The sequence below is a fragment of the Sitophilus oryzae genome, unplaced genomic scaffold (assembly GCF_002938485.1).
Source record: "Sitophilus oryzae breed Bouriz unplaced genomic scaffold, Soryzae_2.0 scaffold_1430_pilon_pilon, whole genome shotgun sequence".
Lineage (NCBI taxonomy): Eukaryota > Metazoa > Arthropoda > Insecta > Coleoptera > Curculionidae > Sitophilus > Sitophilus oryzae.
Window position 1 is genome coordinate 1152052 of NW_022146094.1, and position 13927 is coordinate 1165978.

At 31.2% G+C, this 13927-nt stretch overlaps 1 protein-coding gene across 1 annotated transcript in view; it reads right to left on the reverse strand.

Annotated features, from left to right (window-relative positions):
* The window catches only part of LOC115876269, a 43185-nt gene that overhangs the window by 12608 nt on the left and 16650 nt on the right, over positions 1-13927 (reverse strand). Inside the window, 1 exon segment of the mRNA XM_030891979.1 lies at positions 13014-13175. Within this exon segment, the coding sequence (XP_030747839.1) occupies positions 13014-13175 (162 nt within the window).

Consider the following 13927-nt stretch of genomic DNA (forward strand, 5'->3'; position numbering starts at 1 on the left):
TGATAAGAAGTGTTGCTAAGTACGTGAGAACTTCAGTTTCATTTCTGCTAGGCTGTTTATCTTAAAAATGTATCTATCCAATTTGCTATAACAGGTGTGATATCTCTAAGGAGTGTCAAACACAAGCAAGAAAATACCTAGAATATTGAAGAATTTCTACCAATTAAAATACCTAATAATTGTTGCGAATTCGTGTCATACCATACTTGAAAATACCATACTTGAAAAATATTCGGAAAAAATTGTTTTTTAACTAATAATATCATAATTATACTACTATTACTACTACTGCCATTACTCGCTGACGCGTATTTGACATGCATCAGAAGATGGTTTACTTATTTCAGTATCTGTTTTTTTTATTGGTATAATCTTTTTTTCAGTGAATTTTTCCGAATATATTAAATAATATATTAAAAGCGAATTATAACGAGAAAACTTTCCTGGAGTGGGTCCTTTCGAACTCGAAGGCATGTGTCCTTCAGCAGTTTACCCCTAACTGAAGAAGTATGATTCTTCAGTTGGGTAGTATAAATTCATTATTAAATAACATTATTATCATCAAAAGAACATATTAAAAGCGAATTATAACGAGAAAACTTTAATGGAGTGGGTCCTTTCGAACTCGATGGCATGTGTCCATCAGCAGTTTACCATTAGCTGAAGAAGTATGATTCTTCAGTTGGGTGGTATAAATTGATTATTAAATAACATTATTAACATCAAAAGAATATATTAAAAGCGAATTATAACGAAAAAACTTTCCTGGACTGGGTCCTTTTGAACTGGATGGCATGTGTCTATCAGCCGTTTACCATTAGCTGAAGAAGTATGATTCTTGAGTTGGGGGGTATAAATTCATTATTAAATAACATTATTATCATCAAAAGAATATATTAAAAGCGAATTATAATGAGAAAACTTTCCTGGGGTGGGTCCTTTTGAACTGGATGGCATGTGTCCATCAGCCGTTTACCATTAGCTGAAGAAGTATGATTCTTGAGTTGGGGGATATAAATTCATTATTAAATAACATTATTATCATCAAAAGAATATACTAAAACCGAATTATAACGAGAAAACTTTCCTGGAGTGGGTCCTTTCGAACTTGATGGCATGTGTCCTTCAGCAGTTTACCATTAGCTGAAGAAGTATGATTCTTCAGTTGGGTCGTATAAATTGATTATTAAATAACATTATTATCATCAAAAGAATATATTAAAACCGAATTATAACGAGAAAACTTTCCTGGACTGGGTCCTTTCGAACTCGATGGCATGTGTCCTTCAGCAGTTTACCATTAGCTGAAGAAGTATGATTCTTCAGTTGGGTGGTATAAATTGATTATTAAATAACATTATTACCACCAAAAGAATATATTAAAACCGAATTATAACGAGAAAACTTTCCTGGACTGGGTCCTTTTGAACTGGATGGCATGTGTCCATCAGCCGTTTACCATTAGCTGAAGAAGTATGATTCTTGAGTTGGGGGGTATAAATTCATTATTAAATAACATTATTATCATCAAAAGAATATATTAAAAGCGAATTATAATGAGAAAACTTTCCTGGAGTGGGTCCTTTTGAACTGGATGGCATGTGTCCATCAGCAGTTTACCATTAGCCGAAAAAGTATGATTCTGGAGTTGAGAGGTATAAATTCATTATTAAATAACATTATTATCACAAGAAGAATATATTAAAACCGAATTATAGCGAGAAAACTTTCCTGGAGTGGGTCCTTTCGAACTTGATGGCATGTGTCCATCAGCAGTTTACCATTAGCTGAAGAAGTATGATTCTGGAGTTGAGGGGTATAAATTCCTTATTAAATAACATTATTATCACCAAAAGAATATATTAAAAGCGAATTATAACGAGAAAACTTTACTGGAGTGGGTCCTTTCGAACTCGATGGCATGTGTCCATCGGCAGTTTACCATTAGCTGAAGAAGTACGATTCTTGGATTGGGAGCTATAAATTCATTATTAAATAACATTATTATCACCAAAAGAATATATTAAAACCGAATTATAACGAAAAAACATTACTGGAGTGGGTCCTTTCGAACTCGATGGCATGTGTCCATCAGCAGTTTACCATTAGCTGAAGAAGTACGATTCTTGAGTTGGTGGGTAAAAATTCATTATTAAATAGCATTATTATTATCAAAAGAATATATTAAAAGTGAATTATAACGAGAAAACTTTCCTGGAGTGGGTCCTTTCGAACTCGATGGCATGTGTTCATCAGCAGTTTACCATTAGCTGAAGAAGTACGATTCTGGAGTTGAGGGGTATAAATTCATTATAAATAACATTATTACCACCAAAAGAATATATTAAAACCAAATTATAACGAGAAAATTTTCCTGGAGCGGGTCCTTTCAAACTCGATGGCATGTGTCCATCAGCAGTTTACCATTAGCTGAAGAAGTACGATTCTTGGATTGGGGGGTAAAAATTAATTATTAAATAACATTATTACCACCAAAAGAATATATTAAAATCAAATTATAACGAGAAAACTTTCCTGGAGTGGGTCCTATCGAACTTGATGGCATGTGTCCATCAGCAGTTTACCATTAGCTGAAGAAGTGCGATTCTTAAGATGGGGGGTATAAATTCATTATTAAATAGCATTATTATCATCAAAAGAATATATTAAAAGCAAATTATAACGAGAAAACTTTCCTGGAGTGGGTCCTTTTGAACTGAATGGCATGTGTCCATCAGCAGTTTACCATTAGCTGAAGAAGTACGATTCTTGGATTGGGGGGTAAAAATTAATTATTAAATAACATTATTACCACCAAAAGAATATATTAAAATCAAATTATAACGAGAAAACTTTCCTGGAGTGGGTCCTTTCGAACTTGATGGCATGTGTCCATCAGCAGTTTACCATTAGCTGAAGAAGTATGATTCTGGAGTTGAGGGGTATAAATTCCTTATTAAATAACATTATTATCACCAGAAGAATATATTAAAACCGAATTATAACGGGAAAACTTTCCTGGAGTGGGTCCTTTCGAACTTGATGGCATGTGTCCATCAGCAGTTTACCATTAGCTGAAGAAGTACGATTCTTGGAGTGGGGGGTAAAAATTAATTATTAAATAACATTATTACCACCAAAAGAATATATTAAAACCAAATTATAACGAGAAAATTTTCCTGAGTGGGTCCTTTTTCGAACTTGATGGCATGTGTCCATCAGCAGTTTACCATTAGCTGAAGAAGTACGATTTCTGGAGTGGGGGTAAAAATTAATTATTAAATAACATTATTACCACCAAAAGAATATATTAAAACCAAATTATAACGAGAAAATTTTCCTGGAGTGGGTCCTTTCAAACTCGATGGCATGTGTCCATCAGCAGTTTACCATTAGCTGAAGAAGTATGATTCTGGAGTTGAGGGGTATAAATTCCTTATTAAATAACATTATTATCACCAGAAGAATATATTAAAACCGAATTATAACGGGAAAACTTTCCTGGAGTGGGTCCTTTCGAACTTGATGGCATGTGTCCATCAGCAGTTTACCATTAGCTGAAGAAGTACGATTCTTGAGTGGGGGGTAAAATTAATTATTAAATAACATTATTACCAAAAGAATATATTAAAAACCAAATTATAACGAGAAAATTTTCCTGAGTGGGTCCTTTCAAACTCGATGGCATGTGTCCATCAGCAGTTTACCATTAGCTGAAGAAGTATGATTCTGAGTTGAGGGGTATAAATTCCTTATTAAATAACATTATTATCACCAGAAGAATATATTAAAACCGAATTATAACGGGAAAACTTTCCTGGAGTGGGTCCTTTCGAACTTGATGGCATGTGTCCATCAGCAGTTTACCATTAGCTGAAGAAGTACGATTCTTGGAGTGGGGGGTAAAAATTAATTATTAAATAACATTATTACCACCAAAAGAATATATTAAAACCAAATTATAACGAGAAAATTTTCCTGGAGTGGGTCCTTTCAAACTCGATGGCATGTGTCCATCAGCAGTTTACCATTAGCTGAAGAAGTATGATTCTGGAGTTGAGGGGTATAAATTCCTTATTAAATAACATTATTATCACCAGAAGAATATATTAAAACCGAATTATAACGAGAAAATTTTCCTGGAGTGGGTCCTTTCAAACTCGATGGCATGTGTCCATCAGCAGTTTACCATTAGCTGAAGAAGTATGATTCTGGAGTTGAGGGGTATAAATTCCTTATTAAATAACATTATTATCACCAGAAGAATATATTAAAACCGAATTATAACGGGAAAACTTTCCTGGAGTGGGTCCTTTCGAACTTGATGGCATGTGTCCATCAGCAGTTTACCATTAGCTGAAGAAGTACGATTCTTGGATTGGGGGGTATAAATTCATTATTAAATAACATTATTATCACCAAAAGAATATATTAAAACTGAATTATAACGAGAAAACTTTACTGGAGTGGGTCCTTTCGAACTCGATGGCATGTGTCCATCAGCAGTTTACCATTAGCTGAAGAAGTATGATTCTTGAGTTGGGGGGTATAAATTCATTATTAAATAACATTATTATCATCAAAAGAATATATTAAAAGCGAATTATAATGAGAAAACTTTCCTGGAGTGGGTCCTTTTGAACTGGATGGCATGTGTCCATCAGCAGTTTACCATTAGCTGAAGAAGTATGATTCTGGAGTTGAGGGGTATAAATTCATTATTAAATAACATTATTATCACCAGAAGAATATATTAAAACCGAATTATAACGAGAAAACTTTCCTGGAGTGGGTCCTTTCGAACTTGATGGCATGTGTCCATCAGCAGTTTACCATTAGCTGAAGAAGTACGATTCTTGGAGTGGGGGGTAAAAATTAATTATTAAATAACATTATTACCACCAAAAGAATATATTAAAACCAAATTATAACGAGAAAATTTTCCTGGAGTGGGTCCTTTCAAACTCGATGGCATGTGTCCATCAGCAGTTTACCATTAGCTGAAGAAGTACGATTCTTGGATTGGGGGGTAAAAATTAATTATTAAATAACATTATTACCACCAAAAGAATACACTAAAACCGAATTATAACGAAAAAACTTTCCTGGAGTGGGTCCTTTCGAACTCGATGGCATGATTGTGTCCATCAGCAGTTTACCATTAGCTGAAGAAGTATGATTTTTCAGTTGGAGGGTATAAATTCATTATTAAATAACATTATTATCATCAAAAGAATATATTAAAACCGAATTATAACGAGAAAACTTTCCTAGAGTGAGTCCTTTCGAACTGGATGGCATGTGTCCATCAGCAGTTTACCATTAGTTGAAGAAGTATAATTTAATAGATATTCCGCTATTATTTTCCAAGACAAATCCAGCAAATAAGAGATCATTAAAATTGGTTCAGTAGTTCTTAAGTTATGGTGTAACTAATTGAACTTTGTTTTATTTACATAAATATTGTAATAAATAGGTATATGTAGATTTTATTATTATCATAGATGTATAACAATATTGTAGAAAGTAACAAACACAATAACAAAATACATAAAATATAGTATATAAACGTTTTTATAACTTAAAATGATAATTTTTAGCAGATTTTATGAGAAAATGTTATAGTAATATAACAAAGATTTTATTGTTTTCTAAATTAACATTGGCAATTTGTTGAACAAAGCGATAGTGTACTTACTTATAGCAAAATGGTGTAGTAAATATTTTAACCAGTTTTTATAATACAAAAAACATATTCCATGGTCAAAATATTTTTATTTTCGCATAGTGTTAATCAGCTGTAATTTGTGAATTAAAAAAAATAAATCTGTATAAAAATTTCCATGAATTTGAGAGAATTTTTTAGGGTATACAGGGTGGCGCCTCTCATACGCCGACAGTTTTTATTGAAATGAAATTTTGTGAGCATATGTAGGTTATTTCAGAGCACTTTTTAAAAATATAGAGAGTTCTACAGGGTGTCCCCCAAAAAAGTTACATATCAAAGTTGTGTTTTTTGTAATGGAACAGCCAATATATTAATTGATTTTCAGGTTCTGGGAGAAAAATTTTTATAAGAGAAGTATATGAGTAAAATGTAAGGTTTTTGACATATTTAATATTTTCTAAAAATACAGAACAATTTTTAAATTACAATAAAGGCTACCTAAATTAGGATTAACCCGGTATAGCCTAATATGTAGTTAAATTAACTATTGTACTATGAATCAAATTAAAACTTGATCCAAAAAGTTATACACGGTGAAACAAAATTAATATTGAACATTGCTCACCTTTAAAAGCATGTTACTCTTTTATTTTAAATGGAAATCCCAGTATATTATTCTGATATTCACGCCACTTCAAAATACTATTAAGCAGAATCGTGATTACTCAATGGTCATATTTTATGAAACACCCTGTATAAATTTTTAAAAAATCTTAAAATATGTAAAACAACAAAATAAAATATATGTACGTGTTTAAGAGTTTTTCCGAAAAACTCACCGGTTTTTAAATAAAAAGTATTCTAATATTTGAGGGGTGGTTTCACCCCCTTAGAACTCGAGTTTCGAAAAATCCCTTCTTATCGAACCTCTACACCCTAAAGTCAATCCGTTTTCCAAAAATCAGCTTTTTACGTCAAGCGCTTTAAGCAGGATCGTGCAGCAGCATAATCAATGACCAGATTTTTCGAAACACTCTGTATACATTTTTAAAAAATCTTAAAATATGTAAAAAAACAAAATAAAATATACGTGTTTAAGCGTTTTTTCGGAAACTTGACCGTTTTTTAAATAAAAAAATATGGTGATATTTGAGGGGTGCTTTCACCCTCTTGGAACTGGAATTTCGAAAAATCCCTTCTTATCGAACCTATATACCTTGGAATCAACCTGTATGTCAAAATTGAGCTTCTTACGTTGAGTGGTTTGAGCAGGATCGTGATTAATCAGTGAGTCAGTCACTTAGGGATAGATAATTAAAATAAAGACACTATAAATTTGCTCTTCGCTCGTAAAGTGTTAATAAAACTTATATGCACTATTTTAACACTTAAGCGTTAAGATAAATATATTTATGTTAATATACATACACACTTACAAGGATAACATATTCCGCCCACATAGGAAATGTGCAACATAATAGCATTATTAACCAAACATGAATGAAAAAATTTCCTACTTTACATATAATTCTATACGGAGTAACGGTCCATTGGGTTTGCACGCTTTTAATTTTACGACTTACAACAACAAATAATTATAATATTACTTCCAGATCCAGCAATCTGATTTATTATGAACAAATTAAATGTGATTTGGGGGGTAAAAATTAATTATTAAATAACATTATTACCACCAAAAGAATATATTAAAACCGAATTATAACGAGAAAACTTTCCTGGAGTGGGTCCTTTTGAACTGGATGGCATGTGTCCATCAGCAGTTTACCATTAGCTGAAGAAGTATGATTCTTCAGTTGGGTGGTATAAATTCATTATTAATTAACATTATTATCATCAAAAGAATATATAAGAATCGAATTATAACGAGAAAGCTTTCCTGGAGTGGGTCCTTTTGAACTGGATGGCATGTGTCCATCAGCAGTTTACCATTAGCTGAAGAAGTATGATTCTTCAGTTGGGTGGTATAAATTCATTATTAATTAACATTATTATCATCAAAAGAATATATAAGAATCGAATTATAACGAGAAAACTTTCCTGGAGTGGGTCCTTTCGAACTTGATGGCATGTGTCCATCAGGAGTTTACCATTAGCTGAAGAAGTGCGATTCTTAAGATGGGGAGTATAAATTCATTATTAAATAGCATTATTATCATCAAAAGAATATATTAAAAGCGAATTATAACGAGAAAACTTTCCTAGAGTGGGTCCTTTTGAACTGGATGGCATGTGTCCATCAGCCGTTTACCATTAGCTGAAGAAGTAAGATTCTTGAGTTGGGGGGTATAAATTCATTTTTAAATAACATTATTATCACGAAAAGAATATATTAAAACCGAATTATAACAAGAAAACTTTCCTAGAGTGAGTCCTTTCGCACTCGATGGCATGTGCCCTTCAGCAGTTTACCATCAGCTGAAGAAGTACGATTCTTGGATTGGGGGGTAAAAATTAATTATTAAATAAGATTATTACCACCAAAAGAATATATTAAAACCGAATTATAACGAGAAAACTTTCCTGGAGTGGGTCCTTTTGAACTGGATGGCATGTGTCCATCAGCAGTTTACCATTAGTTGAAGAAGTATAATTTAATAAATATTCCGCTATTATTTTCCAAGACAAATCCAGCAAATAAGAGATCATTAAAATTGGTTCAGTAGTTCTTAAGTTATGGTGTAACTAATTGAACTTTGTTTTATTTTCATAAATATTGTAATAAATAGGTATATGTAGATTTTATTATTACCATATATGTATAACAATATTGTAGAAAGTAACAAACACAATAACAAAATACATAAAATATAGTATATAAACGTTTTTATAACTTGCACGATAATTTTTAGCAGATTTTATGAGAAAATGTTATAGTAATATAACAAAGATTTTATTGTTTTCTAAATTAACATTGGCAATTTGTTGAACAAAGCGATAGTGTACTTACTTATAGCAAAATGGTGTAGTAAATATTTTAACCAGTTTTTATAATACAAAAAACATATTCCATGGTCAAAATATTTTTATTTTCGCACAGTGTTAATCAGCTGTAATTTGTAGATTTAAAAAAAATAAATCTGTGTAAAAAATTGAGCTTCTTACGTTGAGTGGTTTGAGCAGGATCGTGATTAATCAGTGAGTCAGTCACTTAGGGATTTTATATATTAGTATAGATAATTAAAATAAAGGCACTATAAATTTGCTCTTCGCTCGTAAAGTGTTAATAAAACGTATATGCACTATTTTAACACTTCAGCGTTAAGATAAATATATTTATGTTAATATACATACACACTTACAAGGATAACATATTCCGCCCACATAGGAAATGCGCAACATAATAGCATTATTAACCAAACATGAATGAAAAAATTTCCTACTTTACATATAATTCTATACGGAGTAACGGTCCATTGGGTTTGCACGCTTTTAATTTTACGACTTACAACAACAAATAATTATAATATTACTTCCAGATCCAGCAATCTGATTTATTATGAACAAATTAAATGAAAATGTGATTTGCATAAGTCCCCCAGGTATTTTCAATAGAAATATATTGATATTAAGATGCAGATATGAAAGTTAATTTAATTTTCTACGTTAAGGTTATGTATTAAGTCCAAAAGATATTTAATATTGTCATACCTAGAGTCTGAGTATGCTTGTCCAACTAAATACATCATCAGTTTCACACAACTGTTTTATACATCTACTAGCGTGTACCTGCGACTTCGTTCGCGTCGAATTAAGCATTTGTAATGGTGATGATAAAGCAAAGCAAGCGTTTCCATTAACATACAAACTGGATAAAATGTTCTCACATTTATATCAGCATGAGAAAAAACAATATGGCGATATTATTACATTTTGGCAGTTATTCAATTACCCAACTTTTTGGAACACCCTGTATGATTTTTTAAAAAATTTCAAAATATTAAAAAAAAACACATAAATTATGCTTGTCCAAGCGATTTCCCGAAAGACTAACCGTTTTTTAAATAACAAATATTGTAATATTTGAGGGGCGTTTTCACCCTCTTGTAAATTGAGATTCGAGAAACCCCTCCTTATCGAACCTCTACACCCCACAGTCAATCCGTTTGCCATAAATCAGCTTTAAACGTCAAGGAGTTTAAGAAAAATCGTGATTACTCAATGGTCATATTTTAGAAACACCCTGTATAAATTTATAAAAATCTTAAATTATGTGAAACAACAAAATAAAATATACGTGTTTAAGGGGGTTTTTATATAAAAAATATTTTAATATTTGAGGGATAGTTTAACCCCCTTAGAATACGAGTTTCGAAAAATCCCTTCTTATCGAATCTCCACACCCTAAAGTCAATCTGTTTTCCAAAAATCAGCTTTTTATGTCAAGCGCTTTAAGCAGGATCGTGATTAATCAGTGACCAGATTTTTCGAAACACCCTGTATACATTTTTAAAAAATCTTAAAATATGTAAAAAAACAAAATAAAATATACGTGTTTAAGCGTTTTTTTCGGAAACTTGGCCGTTTTTTAAATAAAAAACATTGTAATATTTGAGGGGTGGTTTCACCCCCTTGGAACTGGAATTTCGAAAAATCCTTCTTATCGAACCTCTACACCCTAGAATCAACCTGTATGCCAAAATTGAGCTTCTTACGTTGAGTGGTTTGAGCAGGATCGTGATTAATCAGTGAGTCAGTCACACAAGGATTTTATATATTAGTATAGATTATTTATTGAGTCTTTTTTGGTATTTTAAAGTTTCCTAAAAATATTATCATTTTCGAACTTAAAACACAAATAAATTATTATAATCACCATATAATGCAAATATGTATATTATACAACAAATTTAACACAAACTAATCAAAATGAAAGTAAGGTATAGTTAAAATATTTAAGCTTATCATCACTTATTGATCTTTCCGTACTGCTTTTGCCAAGTTTGTCGGTTCGAAACCTTTAGAGATAGCGATCACAAAACAAAGAAAAACGTGTTGTGTCCTTTTCACTATTCAATTTTCGCGAATGCTTTACGCAACACTTTAAAAAGAGATTTCTGCCATGTTGAAACAAAGTAAATTGGCTGTTCTGTACCCATATCGTATCATGTCTCAGTTTTGCCAACTTTTTTATTATTATAAATAAACTTTGTGACCTTTGCTCTTACTTAAAAACGATTTGGAAATTTGATATTTATAAATATGGCAACAAAATACAGGGTGGCGCCTCTCATACGCCGCGGAAGCTCCACATTAAAGAGTTACACGGTTATCAGAAAGTTACACATCAAAGTTGTGTTTTTTTCTAATGGAACACCCTATATAATTGATTTTCGGATTCTAGGAAAAAAAATAAAGATGAGTTTTATTAAAGAAGCATATACCTAAAATCTAAGTATTTTTACATATTTCACATTTTGTGAAAATGAAGAGTAAATTTTAAATTTCGATATCAGCTATCTCAATTTTAGTTGATCTTGTATAGACTGATATTTAATTACAGTAACCATTGTATGTTAAACCAAATTGAAATTTGACCCGAGAAGTTATACAGGGTGAGACAAAATTAATATGGACCATTAGTCACATTTAAAAGCAAGTTACTCCTTTATTTTAAATGGAACACTCAGTATATTTTTCCGGTGTTCAATGGGGAATTTATATATCTTCAAAATATTATTAAGGTTGCCTACCCCTCAGACAAAGATTTTCCTAGATATTTTAATTTTTATGATTTTGCGTCATTAGATCTTTATTGAAAAAATCTAGAGTGGCTGTGTGATATATCTTTTGTTAATTTAACAAAAATTATATAGATTGTGGAGTAAAATACACAACGGAAATAAAAAGATACACGTTTAAAACATATTTTAATTATTACAGAATTAAAACTAGATATAAACCTATAATGAATGGAACTAGATATAAACCTAAAATGGAATGATCATCTATTCTTTTTTGGCTAGGTCATTCTCTAGACGCCATTTTATTAAAAATTGATATAAAACCTGTAAAAAATTGGCACTAAGAATACTGAGCGACTGCGACCGTGGTAACCTTTAGAATTGTTCTTTTTAACGATGTAACACAAAAGAGGGACATCAGTGCTAATAATTTAGAAATTTTTAGTATTTTTCGGAAATTTTTAATGACTACTTCAAAACTAAACAAGTATTTTGACAATAAAACTATCAAATAAAATTATTTTTATATGATTTTCACGTCGCTGTTTTCAAGATATATGAGCTGCCGTAAACCTTTAACTATTTTCGTGCATGGCATTACTGTTTTACGGATTTCAATTTAATTGTTTTGTTTATTGCTAACACAGTAGGTATCTGTCACTTTTTTATACATAAGGAATTGCTCAAGAAAGCTACGGTTGTACAGAGTGAAAGTTTTGACAGTACATTAACAATTAAACAATTAACAATCAATTAAAAGAGGAAATAAATCAGTATTTAACAGTAACAAGTTTGGTATGAGATGGCATTATAATTATTTTTTAATCTAGCTATTATGTAATATGATTATATTCGTATGGGACACTCTGTACAGTGTAAATAAATGAAAATAATAAGGGTAGGTAGAAATATCAATAATTAATTATTAGCTTTAGTATACCTATCACTGTGGTTCTTGACAGTGAACAGAGTTATTTCAGTTGGTGGCGTTTAAACTTATTTATTTTGTATTAAGATTTTTTTTTCTTATTTACTCTACCGGGTGGCGTCTCAAAGGTGGCTCACACTGTTTATTTTTTCAGATAAAAAAACGAGATTTGGTATGTTAATGTATGACATAAATTAGGATTGATTGACGTATTCAATTGTTTTTGGTCACTTCCTGTTTCACCGGAAATTACTGCAACTTTTGATTTTTAAATGACACCCACGGTATTTTTTTACTTTATTCGATAGAAAATGACATTCTGGATAGAATGACATCAACTTTTGACATTTTCGCGTATGGTTTCTTTGAAATTTCAACATGCTGCAATTTGACTCGAAATACCAAGTGCATGGTACCAAATACCGTTTAAAAAAATTGAGATATGATTAAAAATACGATTTGGGCATGTTTTAACAGGCCAGGATAAGAAAAACATAAACACACAGCCTAGAGATTGAAATTTAAAATACGATTTTTTTAAGTGAAAATGTCAAAAGTTGACATATGATATGTCATTCTATTCAGAGCGATCTATACATTTTCTATCGAATAAAATAAAAATATACAGAGAGTTTCCTTAAAAAAAAGTTGTAGTGTTGTCATTTCCGGTGAAATAAATATTACATTAAATAAATTAAGTGAATATTTTTTTTACCTGGAATAATAGGTAGCCATTTTCATACATCCAGAAGTCTCCTGGATCTCCCTGGCAGCCCTCCTTCCTCACTATTATGGCCAGAACCTGGTTCAGCCGTACTCTGCTTGTAGTACTCACATCCGATCCTATTCGAGTGGAAGTCATTTTCAGGTGATCATCCTGCAAGAAAAATTCAACATTACACCCACCTTACTATAGCTCTAAACTATCTAGTACTAAAAAAAAAAATACCGACGCTCTGGAGTGTACCAAGTACTGGATATCCTGTATATAACTGCTGTAAGCATATATATTTTTTGTAGTTTGTCTAATTCTGTACAAGTATTGTTCCTATTTATGTTGATTGTTTGAGTATGTTTTTTTTTAAATGTATGATGTACCTTTTTATTAATTTAGCCGTTTTGTATATTTTATATATATTTTTGTGTTTCTTGATTTGTTTTTTATATATACTGAGTTGGACACGAGTAAATAAATAAGTGACAGAAAAGCTCATGAAAGAAAACGGCTTGGGTTGTGATGCATCCTCTGATGCATGCCAAATACTCGTCAGCGAGTTATGGCAGTAAGTACACCCACCACAGCTTTGACTGTGAAGTGACTTTAAAGTTAAAACCGTGTTTAAAAAAATAGAGTGTGTTTTAAAGTATTAAATATACATTAAAAATAAAAATAATATGTCTTTCTTCAACACACAGGTTTTGAAGAAATAAACTTATCACTAACGTACATAAATTATTTAATTTATTATTCATTCAAGAACAGAGAAAATCGGTAATAGTAGAAATTATTGAATACCAAATGACATAACGAACTGCCATTTCTTCGATTCGAACAGATCTATCGATATCACTTCTTTTGCACGGACAATCACTATCACTTTCCAATAATTTTCATTTCACGCGGAAAGA